We start from the raw sequence: 20,195 nt of genomic DNA on the forward strand, positions 1-20,195 counted from the left end.
TCATGACACCGGTCAACTAGGTGGCTTTTTTTGGGGCAAGAGCGAACAAGCTCTGAGCAGTGGCAAAGAGGGAATGCAGGAACAAGCAGCCTGGCTGCAGCAGGCTGCCCAGGACAGTGCTTTAGTTTTTAAAAAGCAGCGAGCCAAAAAAGAAGATACAGCCCTGTTTGTACCAGCTGGGCATGCAAGCTGCTCCTAGCAATGCAGGTTACCAAGCAGAGTACTGTGCACGTTAATGCCTTTTCAAAATACCACTCTTAAGAGTTTTCTCTAAAGGAAACTTATAAATTAGAAGCTATAACTCTTACAATAAAGTTTTCGGTGCTGAAAGAGAAATGCTGCTTTGCTTCTGCACACTGCCTGAAAGGTCGAGTTTTTCTAATTCACACATAATATATGAAATGTTAGGGAGCACCTGGTGTTCAAAAGTATGAACCAAACTGCAGTATCACATGAAGTGGTCGGTTAGTGGCAGCGTAGCAGTTTGCTGCTGATAGGGTAGCGACTGGCCGTAGAAGATAGCTCTATTTGAAAGACAAAATTCCGTTCTGTGGAGCTTTTGTTCCAAAGCCTCTGTAGTGTTGCTTGGGAGTGGTACTGCCAATGACATGTTTCAGTACTGCATAAGAAAATTCTAAGATGCTTTGTGAAGTAATGCCAGTGATACTGGTTAAATGCTCCACAACCTTAAAAAAAACAACAAACAAACAAAAAAATAATTAGTGCCTGAGACATTATTTACAGACATACTTCTTAATCCTCCAAATCTAATGAGAATAATAGTGCTCCATCAGTACACTCCAACAAAAGTTGAAGCCTCTCAGTATGTTTTTTTATTTGGTTAGTTTTTTTGTTTGCTTACTTGCTTGTTTTGGGTGGGTTGTATTTTGTTTTGCTTTTCTTTTCTAACTTAATTGCTTCTACTAAAGAAGTGAAATGGAAAAGCTACTCTCTGTAATAGGCTGTTACAGTATTCAGTATATAGTCTGGGCAGGAAGCTGTCCCATGGGATCGCTTCTCCACCTGCCAACGAAATGACATCTAGGGGGGTTTGTTCTGGCTGTGAAGAAGCTGCAGCGTGGGGAAACGCTCACACTAGTGCAAGCACAAGCCTTCCTGTGGGATTGGCCTGTACCCTCATACTATTCTTACAAAAGTATACACTCTTCCTGCTAAAAAACCTGAATGTCATCACCTCCCTCACGCCACTCCCAGTCGAGCCTACCTGTCGTCTTGGCTGTGCCTCAACATATAAGCAACCTTCACATTTTTTCACGTAGAGCTCACATGTTTAGAAGCGCCTGTACCTGCTTCCAGTGCTCCGGGTTTCGTATGAACACGCTTGTGCTGATGATTCCAACAGCCAGCAGCATGAAATCTTCCTTTACTGTCAGAAACTTTGCTCTGCAGAAGTAAAAGTGTTTTCTGGTGCAAAATGACACCAGCTTTACAGTTCAAAAGCTCCTGCTTCTGTAATCGCTATACAGCCTATGGACATGATAGCTTATTCGGTCCAAATAAAGCCTGATACTGTTTAATGGACAGTGCTAAAGCAGGGTTTTTACGATTAAGTTAAACGCTTTCCTAGCTTGCCCCTAACCTAAAGGAAACATGGTGAAGCACATTGCTTTGAACTGGGATATTAAGATCAATAAACAATGCTGAAAGCCCCCCAAAATTAAATTTTTAAAAAACATGCCCAAAATGTAGCATAATAGGTATTATGCTACTATTTCTTAGGGGTTTTTTTAGGGTTTTAATTTCAAATAGTTATTTTAAGTAATGGTCACGTAAGGTACTTACACCTGCAGTTCACTTGGTGTTGAATTTTCAATGGCAATCTTCAACAAAGTGTCATAGATGCTATCTCTTGTAAGGTAGGAGAAGTCTAGTAGTTGCACACACATCTGATACAATGGTTTTGCCGGAAGCAAGCAGCCGTTATGTCCTAACACAGAGATCATACATAATCAGCCATGCATTTTGAGCCATTAAACCAAATTAGAAAGAAGCATTGGTTACTGTAAGTGAGGGATGAAGATTTCTAGTGACAGCTGCCCTTTGTTTTTGAATGCCACAAGCTGCCTGATGCCATCAGCTTTCTCAGTCTCAGTATAATTTCACTCATTCTGAAATGTAGGTTTTCAGGCCTGGGCAAAGAAAATGGTAAGTCTCCGTAGAAAATGTGGCCTTACACGATGTTTTGGGGGTTTTAAACTCAATCTTTTACTGAATGAGTCACAACTGGCTGTCCAACAACATTCAGCAGATTCTACTAAGGACAAAGTTCTCATCTGAAAAGTAAAGCCCTGAACAATCTGAAACGTGCCTTCACAGGATGCAAAAGTCTGTAATATGGCACATTTTGGTTCAGATCAATAATAGCTCTATTATGCTTTTTAAAAAACTTTCCCATTCTCTCCTATTAATACTCTTTACCTAAAACCTCTAGAAGCAATTCCACGTAAGCCAAAGGAGTTGACACACTGATCTGGAAGTGCAGAGTTTTTAAAACAGCAAGCTCTGAGTCGAGCAAATCCTGCTTGGTGTATGAGTATTTTAAGGATTGCAGAAATTTTACAGCTGTGTCATTGTTAACTATCTGAAGAGGGGAAAAAAACAAAAAGACAAATTATCTCCTAGGCCATAAGGCACTTGCTAAGAACAAAGTACTTTTTTGCTTAACTCCTCCCACGGCACTGAAGCATGAGCCACTGTGGTGCTGCCCACTAGCCCAGCTGCCCAACTTCTCCTTTCAGCTGGCATGAGAAATCCAGTTTGGACCTTCTTTCCTGCAGGTTTCCTCTACTCCATAAACCTTCCCCAGGCAGGTATGAACCCTCTGTAGCCCTAAGTTTTCAACAACTACAGGCTGAGTTTTCCCACAGCCAGTGCTTTTTTCCCCAGTATGAGGAAAATGGGAACATTTCTTGACAAATTGTTACCTGACAAGTGACAATTGATCTGCCCTAAACAGAAAAGATTTAGGTCTGCAATATCCTTTGCATTTCATTGTCATTGTTGCCCTTCAAAGAGGAAATCTACTTTCTAAGAAAGATTAACATACTGGATTAATACACTGCTAAAAAGTGTTAAAAGAAAAGGTTTAGCTGGCTTACGTTATAGTGTAAGGAGAGTTTGCTTGCAAGCTGAACGCACGAGACAAGACGCAGGACAAATGTGTCGTCTATCTGATCTTTCAGGGAGCTCCAGCTGCTCCCTTGTCCTTGTTCACAACTCTGAACATTCTCTCTGGAGATTTGTTCTACTTGCTTGATCATAAACCTACAAAACCCACAACTGCTCAGAAAACAGTTCTGCTGAGAAAAAGAACAGCAATTCTGCACATACTCAGAACACATGGATAGCTGTTAATTTGAATTAAATTAATAAAGAGGCAAAGCTCTTGTTTGAACGAGTGGTGTAGAGTGTGCACAGTGTAACCACATGAGAGAAATGAGAAATGCACTGAGCGTTCAGGATATTTATTACCTTTCAAATAACTCCACCGCTTGGTACCTTGCCAACTGGTCCAAGTGCCATTTTTCACACAAAAGGAATATAAATTCTGCAAAAAAGTGCAACAGTCATTCAGTTCAGTCAACAGAAGCTAATTATACAGCTGTTAACTGCCTCAGGAGTTAGCTGTAGTTGAGAAAACAGTCTCACCCACTATCTGTGTCTCTTTGAAGCATCCGGCCTGATCCGGAAGCTTGCTCAGGTACTGTTCGTTTTCTGTGGCCAGACAGATCAGCTTATCCTCAATAACCTCAGGAATGACCTGGCCGAAGATGGGGTCTGCATCACGGTACCACGATCTTGCTTGCACCTGGCATGCCATTGAGCAGTGCGGGCCAGAAGCCCTCTGGACAATAATTACTTCAAAGGCACCACAGCGCTTCAGCGGTGCCAGTGGGGAAGGGCACTGAGAGCCCCTCCAGGGCTGCGCTGGGGCCTTGGCGTCCCAGAGGCACAACCGGGGAGCTGCAACCCCTCGGCAGCCAGGCTGTTTGGGGGAAGGGGCTCACGGCACCTGTTGCCCACAGGGCAGGTGTAGGTAAAGATGGGGATGAGAGGGAAAGTGAAGGCAAAGGGACAGGGACTGGGACTGGGTCAGGGACAGGGACCAGGACCAGGACCAGGCCAGGCCAGGCCCAACTACCAGGCCAGGACCAGGCTGTGCAGGTGAAGGCAAAAGGACTGGGACAGGGACTGGGCCCAACCACTGGGCCAGGCCCAGGCTGTGCAGGTGAAGGCAAAGGGACAGGGACTGGGACAGGGACAGGGACCGGGACCAGGCCAGGCCCAACCACCAGGCCAGGCCCTGGCTGTGCAGGTGAAGGCAGAGGGACAGGGACCGGGACCAGGATAGGGACCGGGACCAGGCCAGGCCCAACCACCAGGCCAGGCCCTGGCTGTGCAGGTGAAGGCAAAGGGACAGGGACTGGGACCAGGACAGGGACCGGGACTAGGCCAGGCCCAACCACCAGGCCAGGCCCTGGCTGTGCAGGTGAAGGCAAAGGGACAGGGACTGGGACTGGATCAGGGACCAGGACTGGGCCAGACCCAGCCGCCGAGACAGGCCGTGGCTGTGCAGGTGAAGGCAAAGGGACCGGGACTGGTCCCGGGACCGGGCCCAACCACTGGGCCAGGCCTAGGCTGTGCAGGTGAAGGCAAAGGAACCAGGACCACGCCCGGGACTGGGCCCAACCGCTGCGCCAGGCCCAGGCTGTGCAGGTGAAGGCAAAGGGACCTGGTCAGGGACAGGGGCCGGGCCCGTGCCCAACCGCCAGCCCAGGCTGTGCAGGGCCCCACCTCGGCGCCTGCCTGGTCACGAGGCCGCGCTCCGCCAATCAGAGCGCTCCTCCGCCACGCGCCGGGCCTCAGCCAACCACTCGACGCCCTGCTCCCGTTACACCTGCGCGTAGCCAGCCCGCCGCGCCGGCGCCCTCCTGATTGGCCAGCGTCCCCGCCGGATGTGACGTCGCCGCGCTGTGCGGAAGCGGCGGCGGGGAAGATGGCGGCGCCGCGAGAGCCGGGCGGGGAGGCGCCTTTCGCGCAGCGCATCGACCCGGAGCGGGAGCCGGGGCTGAGCCCCCAGCAGCGCCTGCTCATGGCGCAGGTGGAGCGCGCCCAGCGCCAGCGCGCTCTGCAGCGGCGGCTCCGCGGCCGCAACGCGCTGGTGGCGCTCGGCTTCGGCGCTGTGGTGCTTGGCATCTGTATCCTCCGGGGCCGGGGCGGGGTCGGGGGGGACGCGCCGCGGACGCACCTGCTCTTTTCCTTGACGCACCCCCCGCAGATGGCTACACCTTCTACTCGGTGTCGCAGGAACGGTTCCTGGACGATCTGGAGCAGGAGGCGGAGGCGGCGCGGGCCCGGGCCCGGGCGCGGGCCGAGAGTGCAAAGAGCTGAGGGCTCGGCCCGGCCCCGGTAAACCCCATGAGTGAGCTGCGGGCCTGGCGGGGCAGGATGTGCCCCGAGCTTGGGGGAATCGCCTGGCCCTGAGCACGGAGCAGCCGCCCTTGCAAGGGCCTGCACGGTGCTCGGTATGGTCCAGGGAAGTGCACAGGAGGACTCCCCTGCAGGCAGGGCTTCCCCCCTGCAGGCAGCCACCTTTCTCCTGGAGAACAGACACCAGGGCCTTGCTCCTGGAAGGAGCGGGGATGCCCATTGCTTTCCACAATAAACATTCTGTCTGGAGACTGTGTTAGCGTGTGTTGTTAAAGCAGCTGGGGGACTAGAGTCCAGCTCGGAATCTTACCACCAGCTCAGGTGGCTGCTGAGATAGGACAATTTTCTCTTTTGCTCTTTTTATTATCTTACTCAGTTTGCGCCCTTATCGCAAGCCAACAGCAAGGACAGCGTCCACAAGTCCCACTGAACAGACACAGACAGACCCCACTTGTATTTAATTCATATTTATGAAAAAGCTTTCCAGACCTCAGTTCATAACAAAGTGCACCTGCCACTGTTCAGATGCACCAGCTGGGGCTGGGGGAAGCTTCGTCCTGCTCCACAGCCAGCTCGATCTCAGCTGGGCAGGACGAGATGAGGGTGGCAGCGAGCAGGGCAGCACTAGGCAGTGGGCTGGGCTCTGCACGTTGTCCCACAGAGCGAGTGGGGCGGGAGTGGCCCCAGGACAGAGCTGGAGGACAACACGGTGGCAGGGTGGTGGTGGTGGTGATGTGTCATGACTGGGAGGTACTGGGGGATGGTACTGGGGGATCGTTCTGCTCTGCCTGCGCGGGTTCAGCTCAGAGTAAAGCCATGAAGGATGGCAGCAGTCACATGTGACCTGCAGCTGGGGCTGGGCTTGAGCAAAGGAGCTGGGAATGGTGGGGAGGGGGCCAGGGGGGGCACGAGGAGATGGGAGGACAAGTGTGGGACAGGCCTGCCCTCCCTCTGATACAGAGGCAGCAGGTACCCGGGCGCAGGGCCAAGGGGCACAGGGGCAGAGGCAGGGCCTGGGTGCTGGCTGCCCCTGGGGCCGGTGCTGTCCTCCTGGGGGGTGCAGGGGCTCGTGCCCGACCCCCGCCGGGCAGCAGGCACTTGGTTGAGGTAGTTCATGAAGTCACTCCTGGCCAGCTGGCTACTGGGGAGAGAAGTGGCAGTGAGCTGGGACCGCTGGGAGCACCCTGGGGGTGCCAGCAGCAGGATCAGCCCCCTGCCCCTTACCATCCGGCCGAAGTCATCAGCGAAGGTCACCCCCTTGCTCAGCCGCTGCTCCTGCGAGCCGGTGCTGCTGCCGCTCAGTGAGTTACGGCGCATGATGCCTGCTGCTGAGACAGACCAGCCCTGAGCAGGGGGCACCCCTGACTGGCCCAGCACCCCTCCCAGCCCACAGGGGCCCAAGGAGGGAGTGGGGACAGCGGGGGCTGTCACCTGGGGGCTGCGCCAGCTCCAGGCGCTGCAGGCTGTTGCGGCGGGAGGGGTTGAAGCTGCCCTTGGAGAGGCGTCGCTGGCGGCTGGAGAGCATGGCAGCGGGGGAGACGATGGCCAGCGGTGGCTGCTTCCCCATCCGCAGGTACAGCTCCTCGATCTCCTTCTTCTGGGCGCTCTGCAGCAGCTGCACCTCAGCCAGGTGCCTGGGGAGGAGATGGGGGCTGGCAGCTGAGCTGTGCCCCACACCCAGCCATGCCAGGGCCTCCGGGGAGTGGGCATCGTCCTCCTGCCCGGGGCAGGTGGGAAGACCTGTCCCCTGTGCTGCCCGCCACGTGCAGCCCACCCCTCTCTCCACCCCCGCCACGGAGCTTCTCACTCACTTCTGGCGCAGGTTCTGCAGCTCCTCCCAGATCTCCTCGTCCTCGCTCTCGGTGTCGTCGCTGCTCAGGTAGGACAAACTGCGGGGGTAGCTCATCCACACCTGGTTAATCACCGCCTGCGGCGCGCTCTCTGTACCCTCCTCCCCGGGGCCCTCCTGGTCGCTCTCCGCCAGCGGCACCGTGCCCTCCTCAGCCTGCACCTCCTCAGGCTCAGCGTTTTGCTCCGCCATCTCCAGCACAGAGTCTGAGTTGCTGCTCGAGCTATCCCCCGTGTCAGGGGCCGCGGGCAGAGGGGAGCTGCTTGCTGCCGGCTCTGCACCATGCTGCTCACCCTCGCTGCTGCCCAGCACCCGGGAGCTCACAGCCAGGTCTTTGGTTGGTGTCACCTGGAACCGGCCCAGGATCTGGGGCTTGGCTTCTGCTGGGGAGAGGGGGCAGTTGGTGGGGTTTGGGGCACATGGGCTGGCAGGGACATCGCGGTGCCTCACCGCAAACACGGCCACGCGGCACAGACTCGGCCCTTCCCCACCTCACCTTCGTTGATGGGTGAGAGCTGGGCCTTGGGCACGCCAGGGGCTGGTGACTCCGAGACGATGAGCGAGTGGCTGGACTTGGGGGAGCCAGGTGGCACCTGAAAACATCCAAGCGCTGTCAGCTGCCCCACCCAAGGTCCCCCCATATCTCCTACCCCCCCTGCTGCTGCTCCCATGGCCTGGGACCCCCCACCCGCTCAGCCACCCCTGCATCCCAGGTGCTCCCCATGCCACAGGGCTCCCTGTCCCAGCCCAGGGCAGCACCTGCAGTGACAACCTGCCCCCCCCCCCCGGTGCTGAGCCCTACTTTGAGCAGCCCCGGGGAGCCCCTTCCACACCCACACTCACCGTGCCGCCCTCCGGGCTCCCCAGTGCGGATGGCAGGGGACTGAGCAGTGTGGGCGTGCTCAGTGACAGCAGGGGACTCCCTGCAGCCTCGCTGCCAGCAGGGCACGGTGACGCCAGTGCCAAGGTAGGGGATGGCATGGGTCCCCCGGCAGCGGGGACATCAGCTGCCACTGACTGCAGGGTGCCACCGCAGGCCGGGGATGGCTTGGCCATGCTGGCGGGGTCGGGGTAGACGAAGCGTGGGGGCCCCAGGAGGAGGCTCTGCGGCCGCGGCAGCAGCGGTAGGTAGAGGTGCCCACCCGAGCTGGCGATGGAGGAGACAGCGGGCAGCAGCGTGTGGGCCACGCTCATCACTGCCAGGGAGAAGACGTTGGCCAGGGACAGGAGGGGGGTGGTGGGGGACCAGGGCGTGCTGGTCACAGGGGGGCTGAGGGGGCTGCTGGGCTCGCTGGGGACAGGGGATGTGGGGAGTGGCAGTGGGGACAGGAGGGCTTGGGGCAGGGCTGGTGGGACAGGCCCCCCTGGGGTGCTCGGGGGCGTCTGCGGGAATGCCGGCGATGCTGTCAGCCAGGAGGGAGCCATTGAGACCAGGGGCCAAGTCTGCATTGAGCCTGTGGAGAGAGGAGCATCAGGAGTGGTCCCAGGCCCCCCCCGGGCCCCCTGCTCCCCCACCCAGGAGCTCGGAGCCTCGAGCCACCAAGGAGCCAGCCAAGGCCGGTGGGATGGATGTGCCTGGCCCTGCCAGCGCTGGTACCTGTGGTGGAGCCCGGCAGCATCGGCTGCAGCTCACCAGCCGGGGCTGCCAGCGGCTCCGTGGGGCTGGCGAGGTCCTTCTCCGCCGGGGAGCTGCTCAGCAGCGGCAGAGCCGGGGACTGGACTGAGAAGCTGGGACTGGTGCAGCCCAGGTCTGTGGCACAAGGGTGACAGGCGATGCTCAGCCGGGGCGGGAGGTGCCCCACAGGACCCTCTGAGCTCAGCCAGGGCCTGGGGGGTGAGGGGAAGGGTCCACATGGGGCAGAGACATACCGCTGAGTGAGGATGAGGAGGAGATGGAGCGGGAGAGCTCCTGCAGCTGCAGGTCCACCTGCCGAGGGGGATGCAGCTAAGGCCAGCGCTGGGGCAGAGACCCCGGAGAGGCCGAGCCAAGCCCCTGCTGGCCCCCACCCCAGCCCCACCACGTGCAGGGACAGGAGCCAGCAGCTCCGCCGGGCAAGGGGGCACCCCAAGAGCAGGCAAGTGACCCAGAGCCACAGGCATGGGGCTGGGGGACCCTGCACCCCAGCCCCCTCCCCGCTGGGCTCCCCAGGGCCAGGCAGCACCCCCAGCAGCACTCAGCACCAGCAGCTTCGCCAGTGGTGCCGAGGCTGGGCTGGGCACTCACGGGGCTGCACTCGGCCTCGGGGGTCTTGGGCAGCTCTGTGGTGCTGTGTCCGTCCTTGCGGAGCAAGGTCTCCACGCGGTGGATGATGTCCCGGATGCGGTGGATGAAGCCGTCCCGCTCTGACATGAGGATGAACTCGTTGTGGACCTGGGGGCGGAGGGGCCGGTCAGCACCCGGCAGGACCAGGCAGGCCCCCGCCCTCACCCCCACACCGCGCTCACCATGACGGCCGCGATCTCCTCCGGGTTGTCCCCATCCAGGTCAAACTTGAAGGTCACCATCTTGTTGTTGTAGGTCTGCAGCTGGCACTCCACCACTCGGTCATTCTTGTCGGAGATCTGCGGGTGACAGAGCCGGCTCAGCCCGGGGAACACCCACTCTGCCCGCCCGGCACGGGTGGCACTCGCGGCACTCACGTTGGTGATACGCAGCCTGGAACGGGCTCGACGCCGCAGCAGCTTCCCCGAGACCCGCTTGGGCGGCAGCTTGGCGCTCCGCTCGCTGGCCGAGAGCCCCTCGTAGCCGTCGCTCATGCCGGACGCCACATCCGAGGCGTAGCTGTGGGAAGCCCCAACGCCGGAGCATCAGCGTGGCTGCTCCCAGCCACTGCGCTCCCCCTCCAGCCCCCCCAGCCTCACCTGTCCACTGGGGAGGAGAAGCCGCTGGCGGGGGGCAGGCGCTCGGTGGGCAGCTGCACTGCAATGCTCTGGGGGGGGAGAGGACAGCGTGAGCCGGTGCCGCGGCTGCCCTGACCCCCAGCCCCACAGGGCTCTGCTCACCGTGGGGAAGCAGCGCAGGGGGCGGCTGGGTGGTGGGCTGGCGGGGTCCCCCGCTGAGAAGCTGCGATGGGCCAGGTCCGGGGAGTCCAGGAAGCCAGAGGAGCTCAGGTAGCCATCTGTCTCACCGTCAGCTGCGGAGGAACGCTCGCATGAGCACAGCCGGTGCAAGCCCCCTCCCTGGCTTGCACCCCTGGGAAATGGCTGCAGGGCTGGGTGTGCGGCACTGCTGGAACTGGGGAGGGACCCCCCACCCACCTCCCACCAGGTCACCCTGCTGTCCCCCCGCCCGGCGCCTACGCACAGGTGGCTGAGGAGTAGCTGGTGTGCCGGTAGGCGAAGTGCTGGTGCTGGTCAGCCTCGGGCTCCTCGGGCTCCGGTGGGAAGGGGCTGCTGAAGACGGAGTCCCCGGAGCCGGGAGTGGCCAGGGCAGGCGCGGGGGCACCAGGCGGCAGTGGGGACTTGAGGTCCTCCAGCAGCTGCAGGACACCCGGCGACTGCTCCGGCTCCGCAGGCGAAGGCACATCCTGAGCACGCTTCAGCTTCTCCCGTTTGCGCTTGATGGCCACCACGCGGTCCCGCACCGCCTTGGCCACCAGCTTGTAGTCAGCCTCACAGACAAAGCCCAGGACCACCTGGGGGGTGGGGGGGGCTCATCACGTTGGGGCATAGGGACCCTGCAGCACCAAGGGTCCCTCTGTCCCTGTACCCACCATCTCCTGGGCCACCTCCTCCGCCACGTCCTTGTAGAGCTCGAAGAGGAACTCGATGGCGTTGTTGTCCTTGTACTTGCCGTGCAACTTCTTCGTGTCATCCATGCGCAGCCAGAGCTTGAGCCCAGACTTGACGCCATCGTCCTCCTCGGCCAGCTCCACGTGCACCCCTGTGTCCTCCTGGAAGAAGGAGTGCTCCAGCAGGTCCTGGATGGTGTACCTGCAGGGAGCACAGCTCAGTGCGGGGCCAGGGGCTGGGGGGGCTCTGCCGCCCAGGCCCCCTGCTCCCTCCCACCTCTCGTTCTTGTCCATGCGGATGCAGCCCTCGATGATCTCCTTCAGCTCCGGCACCTTCACCTTGTAGAAGCTGCTCGGCTTCAGGCCCTGGGGGTGATGGGTGTCAGCTCCACCTGTGCCGGACCCTGCCACAGCGCTGGGTTCCAGGGCCGGGGGCTGCACCCAGGCTCTGCGGGACCACGGCGCTGCTGGATGCTCCCCCGGCAGCCGCAGTCCCTGGCACCGCCAGGCACAGCCCCACCGCAGCAGGGGACATGTGGGGACAGGGCTCCCAGCCCGAGGTGCCACGGGCCCAGCAGTGGCTCCTGCAGCCTGGGCCACGCGTGCCGGCACGGGCAGCCGGGGCCGGGACGCCCCAGGGCTCCGAGTTTCCACCCCAGTGGGCAGGAGCCGGCCAGGACCGGCCGGGGCAGCCGCCGTGCCGCAGGCAGGGGGTGGCTGAGCAGACCTTCTGCTGTTCCACCCCGTTAACGTGCTGGCAGCACCTGGCGTGGGACACGGCGTCTGGCCAAGCTGCACCCCCCAGCCCCCGCGGCCCCTGCACCCTCTCACCGCCCAGACTCATTTGAGCTGATGCATAACCTGCACAGTGATGCATTTTGGGGAGCAGTGACACCAGGCAGCTCCATCCATCCATCCAACCAGCCCCCTCACCCCGACTCCCGTGCCCGTGGCACCAGCCAGCGGTGCCCCCCCCCCCCAGCCCGGGGCCACGGCTGCTCACCGAGGTGACCTTGCGGTAGATCTGGGCGGCGTTCTGGCACTCGGAGTAGGGGTACTCCGAGGTGGCCATCTCCAGCATGCACATCCCGAAAGCGTAGACATCCACCGCCTCGTCGTACTTCTCCTCATACATCTCTGGTGCCATGAACTCGGGGGTGCCTGGGGGTGGCAGTGGGGCTCAGCACCCCCTGGTCACCGACCCACCCGCAGCCCCCATGGCGCAGCCACAAGCCCAGCTGTGCCAGGACCCCACCTATGACACTCTTGGCGAAGGAGGCTCGCTTGAGCGTGGCCAGACCCAGGTCCCCGATCTTGACCGAGCCGGTGGGGCCCGTGATGAAGATGTTGTCACACTTGAGGTCACGGTGGATGATGGGGGGCGAACGGGTATGCAGGAAATGCAGCCCCTTGAGGATCTGCCGGCTCCAGCGCTGCAGCACCTTCAGCTTCATCTCCTTGAACCGCTTCAGATAGCTGCCGGGGAACCCATGGGGCTCGGACTCACGGGGGTCAGCCCCCAGCCCCAGCCCACCCCCCTCTTGCCACCATGCCGAGCCCCTCGGGATGCAGGTGCCCATGCGGGGTGAGCAGCAAAAAAGCATCTTGGAGTCGGGGCTGCTGGTCCCCTCCCGGCTGGGCTCTGCAGGGGCAGCACAGAGAACCCAACCCAGGAGGAGCTGAGCCCCCTGAGCCACCAGCACTGGGAGCCAGCCGGGGCAAGCAGCCAGTGCCACCACCCCACATGGCACTGGGGTGCCCAGGCCACACCATCCCAGTGAAACTCCTGGCTCTCCAAACACACACGAGCGATGCCCGATTTCTGTCTCCAACTCCCAGCCCTGCCCTGCCATCCACCCAGATCCCACCTGAGCCCCCTGCAGCCCATCATCCCCACCCAAATACCCACGTCAAATACCTGGGGGGTGTGGGGGTGTGTGCAGACCCGTCCCTCGCCTCACCATCACTGCAGGGACCCCCTCCCCTCCCCTGCGCACCCCAGCCTGGCGGTCCCCGCTCACGTTTTCAGGGTGCCGGACGTCATGAGCTCTGTGACCAGCACGATGCAGACCTGGCCTTTGATGGACGATTTCCAGGAGTCGTAGAAGCGGACAATGTTGGGATGCTGCAGCCCCTTCAGCATCTCCACCTCCTCGCTGAACCGCTGCCGCTCCGTCTTCGACAGCTTCCGTGTCTGTGGGAGCCAGGGGGGAGGTGAGGGGGGCAGGTGGGGTCCCGGGCAAGCACAGGGGATGCCCTGGCTTACGGGTGACCCCCACGTCCTCATCCCCACCCCCTGTGTGCGAGGCAGCAGGGGCTGCTGTGGCCCTGGCGCTGATCTGGGGTCAGACCTGCTGTCCCCCCGCAGGGGCTCACACGAGGCTGGGGCTGTCGGGGACCAGGGTGTCCCCCACCCAGCCAGCCCCCGCGTGGCACCACTCTGCACAGAGCAGAGCCGCTCTCCCCTGGCTCGGGGAGGGCTGGCCAGGGTCTCCCACGACAGATGCTGCACCCAGGAGCCCGGCTACTTCCCCCTGCCATGAAATCTGCCCCATGCCAGTGCTGCCCGTCCCTGCTCCCGTCACTCTTAGCCCCCAGCCCGTGCCCACCAGAGGACAGGGGGTGCCCCAGCCCGCAGGCACCCAGCCCAGAAGACACGCGGGGGCTTTGCGATGGCCGGGCCCACCAGCGTGCCCCACACAGCCCCTGTGCCCCCCAGGACAGCCCTGCCCCCCGCCACGGCATCAGGGGCTCCCAGCACAGGGCACCGGTGTGGCAGGGTGCCACCAGCCTCAATGAGGCCTTTGTTGGGGAAAGCAGGCGGGGGAGGCTCCAGCCCAGGTTTTTCCGTGTTCCTCCTGCTTGAGTTAATTAAAGAAGAAATTGAAGCCGAGGGCACTGAGTGGGGCTGGGGCCAACGGGGAGGACGCAGACCCTCGTCCACGGCTCTGTAGCGCAGGAAGGAGGGAGCCGGCCGGCCAGACCCACCGGGAACCCAGCGGAGCAGCAGTGACTCCACCACAGCCCGGGATCCCGGGGGGCCCGGTGCTGCACAGCCTGGGACCCTCCCAGCCGGGACCCCAGTCCAGCCCATGCTGGCAGGGCAGAGCAAACTGGAGCTGCCGTGGGCGGCCACCGAACTCCCACCGCCAGGCGCTGCCAGAGCCATGCTCGGCTCCTTGGCCAGTGGCTGCCATCCATCAGCCCGGGCAGCTTTTGTAATATTTTCATTGCATCACAGCTGGCCCCACGGCCGGGCTGGAGCTGCTCCATAATCCCCTCTGCTTTTAACACACGCTCAGGGACCCGGCTCAGCCCAGATGAGAACCTGAGCCCTGTTGCAGCAGGATGAATGGGACCTTTCATACCCAAGGAGGAAAACAGCGAGCGAAGCCCCAGCCCAGCGGCACGCTGCCTGCCCTGCCCAGTGCCACAGCCGCCCTCAGACCCCCGGGCCCCCCACTCCCCACCAGGGAGCCTGGAGGCTTCACTGTGCCCCACAAGCTTGCAAGGGCACGGGGAAGCCCACATGGGCTATGAAAATGGGCAGGGAGGGAGCCACGGGCAGCCACAGTGCTCTGAGCTCAGTGAGAGGGGACCTCACTTGGAGTGGTTGTGCCAGCGCAGCCCCCACTGGGCCACCCCCGACCCCAGGCAGGACCACCAGCACAAGGTCACCTCTCCCAAGGTGCCTGGAGCAAGACCTGGGGGTTCGAGCTCGTCCCCCAAGCCTGCACCAGGCCTGCTGGGCTCCCCCGGCACCGTTCTTCCTGCAACCACCAAAGCGGCAGCCGGTCCCACAGCCGGGCACGGTGCTGCTCTCCCAGCTGAGCGCCAGCAGCGGGGACCAGAGCCCTGCCTGGCCAGAGGAGCGGCTCAGCCCAGGACAGGGCACCAGGGAGGGCATGGCTGCCAGCAGAGCCCCACCGCCCCGCACGGCACGCAGGGACACCGTGTCCTCTCCTAGCAGCACCTCGCGCTGGGCAGAGGAGGATGCTGGGGATGGTGGCACGGGGCCGGGTGAGGAGCTGGGTGGGCAGCGGTCCAGCCCCATCCTGCGAGCCAGGAGCTGGCTGCCGGGGAGCCCGGCACAGCCAACACCGTGAGCCGAGGCCAGTGCAGGAGGAGCGAGGGCCAGGCACGGTGGCCAAGGACGGCGCTTGCCTCCGAGGCAGGAGGCTCTCCCCAGCCACCGCGAGGAAGCACCAGCGCTTGGCAGGGTCTGCAGCCCCTGCAGGGCCCTGGCTCCGCGTCGCCCTGGCCAGCGGGTCCCAGCAGCCTGCGAAAGCCCCGTGTGCGGCGCTGAGAGCACTCCTGCACCAGAGGGATGTTCATAGCGATGCTGTGATGGGGCACAGAGCCAGTGCTGGAGACCACCCAGCACCCTCCCTCCAGCCACGAGCACAGCACCTCCAGCTGCAGGGATGTCCTGAGCCCCCAGCCCCCGGCAGAGCAGCTGGCACTACGGCAGCAGTGGGTGCCTGCACCCCACTGGTCTGCCCCCACCGCTTTGCAAGTGGTGACCCCGTGCACGCTCGCAGACACACTCATGTTCCCAAGCACACAGGACCCCCATGCAACAAATCCCCACCGCTCAGTCTCCTCAGCTCATCCCCCAGATGGCAAAGCCCCTGGCCCCACGTGGGGCTGAGTCCTGGACACTGCCCCAGGGCCTCGCCAGACTCGGTGGCAGCAGGATCCCCAACCACGGCACAGGCAGGATGGGCTGGGCACGGGATGGACAGGATTTTGAGAAGATGAAGGAATTTGGTGTCCCACAGCCCCTGGGGCACCAGCCCAGGTTACCTGCCCCACCTGGGCATGGGAGCTGGGGGAGGCTGGGCAGAGCCCATTGCCCAGGCTGCTCTAGCCTGCAGGGAGCCTTGGGGGACCCACAGGAAAACTGCTCACAGCCAGGTATTTACAGCTCAATCCTGCTCTGGGCCTCCAGTTTCCTCCCTGCTTCCTCTTTCCCTGCCGCCCGCAGCACCTATCAACAGAAATAGTCCCAGTCTAAAGCTGGAAAGCACAAACAGGTCACGGCAGGGCTGCAGGACACAGGCAGGAGGCAAAGACAGACGCTGTGTTCAGGGCTGGGGGGCAGCAGCACGGGGGGGGGGAGGGGATGGGGATGGGCAGGTCCCCAAAGGGGGTCCCACAGGAAGGCAAAAGTAGCCTCCAGGTCACCAGGCACTGGGGAGGGAAGGGCAGGGCAAGGACGGCATGGAGAGCTGGGATTTGGGATCGGAAGCCATCACAGCAGCTGGATGAGGCTCTCCAGACCGGAACAGGTCAGAGCTGAGGTTAGGTATTCATTTAGAATTGAAAGGCAATAAAAGGAGAACTGTGAAAGACACAGGACAAAGCTATTTTTAAAAGGGCAGAACCACAACCATTTTTATTTGCGGTTCCAAATCCCATATTTGTGTCACAGTGTCTGATTCTTTGCATGATTGCTGAAAAAACCCAAACTTTTAAAAGTCTGCTTCTGTGCTCCCAGCCCCTCGTGGGATGTGGATTTTGGGACAAGAGACACTGGATAAAGAGCAGTCAGTGGGATGGAGCGGAATACTGCGTCGAGAAGGGAGAGGGGCGGGGGGAGGGCTGGGAGGGGGGGGGGGCAGGCACAGGAGCAGGGCAGGGGCTGCCTGTGCTGCTGACCCTCGAGGGGTGCTCAGCTACAGCCGGGCTGCACTGCCCTGGGAGGGTGACAGCAGAGGGGAGCCAAGTCTCCCAGACACTGTGGGATGCTGACAGGTCCTGCCAGGAGCTCGGCCTTGGCACACATGTCCCCCACCAGCCCCCCGTGAGCCGAGTGCATGGCTCCCACCCGCGCTGGCCTGGCAGGCTCACGGAGCCGGCAGCAGTGCCAGCGTGCGCCTGCTGGACTCGGGGCACAGGAGCATCTTTGCTTCCCAGCTCCCCTTCCTCCACCTGGACGGTGCAGCCTCATCCCCGCCACGGCCACCTCGCAAGACCCCAGAGCTGCCCGCGCTGGCTGCAGGCATGCCCTGCCTGCACCGCTGCCGGCTCTTCGCCAAACAGAGCCCCGGGTGCATGCGGCTCCAGCCCTGGGCTGCAGGGTGGGCATCGGGGGCCGCATCCAGCCCCAGCGGACAGGCAGGAGCTGTTCTCACACAGTGAGATGCGGACGGGGACCCGCAGGGCAGCACAGCCCGGCCACAGGGACAAGCAGGAGGGCAGGGAACAAGCTGTGCTGGCAGCCCCGCTACGGAGCTGGGGCACTTTTGTGACGAGGGGCTCACACCCGCAGGGAGGGACATGGAGCCAGCCAGGTGGGAAGCATCGGGCACAGCTGACTCATCCAGAGAAGGTCCTGGGCTCGCCAAGGAGAGCCTTTCCCTGCCAGCAGCGCGCTGGCACTTCCCTCGCCGCGTGCTGCTGGGGACACGGGACTCAAACGGAGCTCAGGAGCATTTGGATGGGGCCGTGCGAGGGAAGGAGCGCTGAGCCGGCTCGGCAGCCAGCTGAAGCAATTGTGCAACCCACGAAAGCAGGCAGAGGCCCAAAACCTCACCTTCCGCACCAAGGGGCCATAGTCAGCTCCTCCAGAAATCACCCACCACTATCTCAGGATCTCTTCTTGCACTGCTGGGCTGCAGCCACCCCAAGGACCCAGCCCAGGCAGCCACACCAAGGTTTTAGGAACAAGACAATAAATAAACTTGCAAGACACGTTTTTCTGTGTTAACAAGGACTTGGACCTTCCAGCCACTGCAGCCATCCCAGAGCCAGGAGCCTGGTGGAGACTTTGGACTTTACCAAAGCCCCTCCCCAGGGGCTCCAAGAAGAAAAGGGAGCCCCACGGCACAGCTCTCCCTGGGCACCTCCACGGACAAGATCAGGCCCATTAAAAGCAACAAGCGGGACAAGGCATTGAGGAGGCAACACCTTCACTGCCGCCTGCAGCATCCCACTGTTAGCATCCTGCTGCTGGGCAGCAAAGGGGATGGAGGAGAGCAACGGCAGGGAGGAGATGGGGATGCTGGAAAACCACAGGTCTGGCTGCTCCCAGCAGAGAGCCCTAGCAGCATCACAGAAACCACACACGGGTGCCCACAAATACCACTTCAGCCAAGGTCAAGCTGCTGGAGCACACCAAGGTCACACCGTACCCTGCTCCCAGCTGACGCCCAGCCCCAGGCTCGCCGCAGGCACGTGCCCCTGGGCACGCCGAGAGCTATCGGAGCAAACCTCGGCACCAGCGCCAGCACTGGCACAGGCGCGTGTGCAGAGGCCAGCACCGGAGGGGGCACCCCTGCCTTTGCTGCCCCTCCGGAGGGAAAGCTGCAGGCTGGCAGGCATTGGAGTGCCCAGCCCTGGCAGCCGGTCCCAGATCCACCTGTAAACCCCCCGAGCGGGGACTGGCACCGGGAGCGCCGGCACCCCAGTGTGCTCCATAGCACGGGCAGCAAGAAGGTAAATGGAAAACAGCACGTGATGGGCAGGAGGGCCAGGAGCAGTGGCGTTAAGCAGGGATCCTGGGTCCAGGCCAAAAGCCCCGTGCGGTGCCCAGGCACTGGCAGAGCTGGGCATGGGGCAGTGCCGGGAGCCCGAGCCTGGCCGCAGGTGCCCTGCCCTGCCACTGCACATTGGTGCTGTCCCTGGCAGAAACAGGGGCTCTGGGGTCCCCGCTGGGCTCCAGCCCCAGGGGATGCCCTGTGGGTCCTGCAGAGCAGCCCAGGCAGGCAGCGGTGGGCAGAGGGGCTCTGGGCCGGCGCAGAGCAGGGAGGGGAGGGGGTTGCCCACGCCAGGGAAACTGGACAGAGAAGGGTCCAGCTGGCCCTGCTGATGCCCCCTCCCCCGGGGCGGGGGTCTGGGGTGCAGGCAGGGGTCTGGGGCAGGGGGACGGGGCTCTGGGACACAGGCGGGGGTCTGGGGCAGGGCGGCAGGGGTCTGGGACACAGGCAGGGATCTGGGGCAGGGGGACGGGGGTCTGGGACAGGACGCAGGCGGGGGTCTGGGGCAGGGGTCGGCCGGCCGTACCTGCAGCTCGCACCAGGCCACCTCCACGGTGGTCTCCGTGTCCAGCCCCTTGTAGACGGTCTTGAAGGAGCCGCGGCCGATCTCGATGTCAAACTTGAGGAACCGGCCGTCGGGGGAAGTGGCGACCGCGCGCGTCTCCACCTCCTCACTCTCCGTCTCCTCCGGCTCCCGGTGCCCGGCGGCAGCCGGCGGCGGCGGCGACCCCCCGCGCTCCCCGCCCGGTGCCGGGTAGCCCAGCAGCTCCAGCTCGGCCGAGCTCCGCCGGTTGAAGCGGGAGGAGGCGCGGCGGGAGTCGCGCCCCGAGGGCCGCCGGCCGCGGCTGCGGTGCGGGGCCCGCCCGGGGAGCCCCGGCCCCGGCTCCGGCTCCAGCTCCGGCGCGGAGCCGCCGCCCGCCCGTTCCGCCTCGGGCTGGGACATGGCTCCGGCGGGCGCGGCCGCCAGCATCGCCTCAGCCCGGCCCGGGGCCGCCGCCGCGCAGCTTCGCACCTGGTGCCGCCGCGACCCCACGGCCAGGAGCGACCGCCGGGCACCGGCCCCGGTCCCGGCCCCGCCGCGGCCCCGCCCGGCGGCACCTCCCCCGCCCCGCCCGGGCCCGCCCCCGCGCGGCCACCGCCCCCCGCCTGCGCTGCGCCACCGGGCACGGCACCGGGCACCGGGTACGGCCCCGGGCATCGGTCCCGCCACCGGGCACGGCCCCGGGCACGGCATTGGCCGGGCCACTGGGCATGGCACCGGGCACTGGGCACGGCCCTGGGCATTGGCCCCACCACCGGGCACGGCTCTGAGCACCGGGCATGGCACCGGGCACAGACCCGGGCATTGGCCCCGGCACCGGGCACGGCTCCGGGCACTGGGCATGGCGCCAGGCATTGGCACCAGGCACGGACTCAGCTCCACCACTGGGCACGGCACCGGGCACCGGGAACAGCACCGGGCATTGACCCCACCACTGGGCACAGCGCCAGCACTGGGCACTGACCCCACCACCGGGCACGGTACCGGCATTGGCCCCGACACCAGGCACGACACCGGGCATGGGCATGGCCCCGGGACGGGCACCTAGCGCTGCGGCTCGGGCTCTGTGCATGGAGCAGCCACCCTGCAGCCCACGGGAACGGGGGGCATCCCCTCCCCCCCGGCACGTCTCCCAGCTGGGC

At 62.8% G+C, this 20,195-nt stretch overlaps 3 protein-coding genes across 8 annotated transcripts; 1 reads left to right on the forward strand and 2 right to left on the reverse strand.

Moving 5' to 3' along the window:
* Positions 1–183: 183 nt before the first annotated feature.
* On the reverse strand, positions 184–3,841 carry CNTD1 (cyclin N-terminal domain containing 1). The gene is made up of 7 exons (XM_005439504.3): positions 3,670–3,841; positions 3,493–3,568; positions 3,120–3,285; positions 2,440–2,602; positions 1,804–1,948; positions 1,308–1,404; positions 184–686 (listed from the first exon to the last, which is right to left on the reverse strand). Exons 1-7 carry the CDS (start codon positions 3,839–3,841, stop codon positions 525–527), a joined length of 981 nt encoding a protein of 326 aa, XP_005439561.1. The 3' UTR covers positions 184–524.
* Positions 3,842–4,982: 1,141 nt separating this feature from the next.
* LOC129734354 (cytochrome c oxidase assembly factor 3 homolog, mitochondrial) lies at positions 4,983–5,700 on the forward strand. The gene is made up of 2 exons (XM_055697382.1): positions 4,983–5,219; positions 5,300–5,700. Exons 1-2 carry the CDS (start codon positions 5,018–5,020, stop codon positions 5,410–5,412), a joined length of 315 nt encoding a protein of 104 aa, XP_055553357.1. The 5' UTR covers positions 4,983–5,017; the 3' UTR covers positions 5,413–5,700.
* Positions 5,701–6,553: 853 nt separating this feature from the next.
* Positions 6,554–19,586, reverse strand: WNK4 (WNK lysine deficient protein kinase 4). 6 transcript variants are annotated; one of them, XM_055697296.1, is made up of 20 exons: positions 19,039–19,586; positions 13,053–13,225; positions 12,287–12,507; positions 12,035–12,192; positions 11,309–11,397; positions 11,014–11,233; positions 10,605–10,935; positions 10,304–10,434; positions 10,163–10,230; positions 9,941–10,082; positions 9,746–9,862; positions 9,525–9,671; positions 9,170–9,227; positions 8,898–9,050; positions 8,144–8,754; positions 7,797–7,893; positions 7,263–7,680; positions 6,883–7,085; positions 6,676–6,779; positions 6,554–6,589 (listed from the first exon to the last, which is right to left on the reverse strand). In XM_055697296.1, the coding sequence occupies exons 1-20, from the start codon at positions 19,480–19,482 to the stop codon at positions 6,572–6,574; spliced, it is 3,903 nt and encodes a 1,300-aa protein (XP_055553271.1). In that variant the 5' UTR covers positions 19,483–19,586; the 3' UTR covers positions 6,554–6,571. The 6 variants fall into 6 exon arrangements, with proteins under 6 accessions (XP_055553271.1, XP_055553266.1, XP_055553270.1 ...); XM_055697291.1 differs by having other exon boundaries at positions 6,676–6,773; positions 7,263–7,683; XM_055697295.1 differs by having other exon boundaries at positions 6,554–6,592; positions 6,676–6,773; positions 7,263–7,683.
* Between the last annotated feature and the right edge of the window lie 609 nt (positions 19,587–20,195).

The sequence above is a fragment of the Falco cherrug genome, chromosome 20 (assembly GCF_023634085.1).
Source record: "Falco cherrug isolate bFalChe1 chromosome 20, bFalChe1.pri, whole genome shotgun sequence".
Taxonomy (NCBI): Eukaryota; Metazoa; Chordata; class Aves; order Falconiformes; family Falconidae; genus Falco; species Falco cherrug.

Coding starts and splice junctions, on each gene's coding strand:
- LOC129734354 (XM_055697382.1), top strand. CDS start 5,018: ATGGCGGCGCCGCGAGAGCCGGGCGGGGAGGCGCCTTTCGCGCAGCGC. Junction 5,220..5,299: donor CGCTGTGGTGCTTGGCATCT/GTATCCTCCGGG, acceptor CACCCCCCGCAG/ATGGCTACACCTTCTACTCG.
- CNTD1 (XM_005439504.3), bottom strand. CDS start 3,841: ATGGCATGCCAGGTGCAAGCAAGATCGTGGTACCGTGATGCAGACCCC. Junction 3,286..3,492: donor GCGGTGGAGTTATTTGAAAG/GTAATAAATATC, acceptor TGGGTTTTGTAG/GTTTATGATCAAGCAAGTAG. Junction 2,603..3,119: donor AACTCTCCTTACACTATAAC/GTAAGCCAGCTA, acceptor TCCCCTCTTCAG/ATAGTTAACAATGACACAGC.
- WNK4 (XM_055697290.1), bottom strand. CDS start 19,482: ATGCTGGCGGCCGCGCCCGCCGGAGCCATGTCCCAGCCCGAGGCGGAA. Junction 11,398..12,034: donor TCTACCGCAAGGTCACCTCG/GTGAGCAGCCGT, acceptor CATCACCCCCAG/GGCCTGAAGCCGAGCAGCTT. Junction 8,755..8,897: donor GCTGCCGGGCTCCACCACAG/GTACCAGCGCTG, acceptor CTCTCTCCACAG/GCTCAATGCAGACTTGGCCC.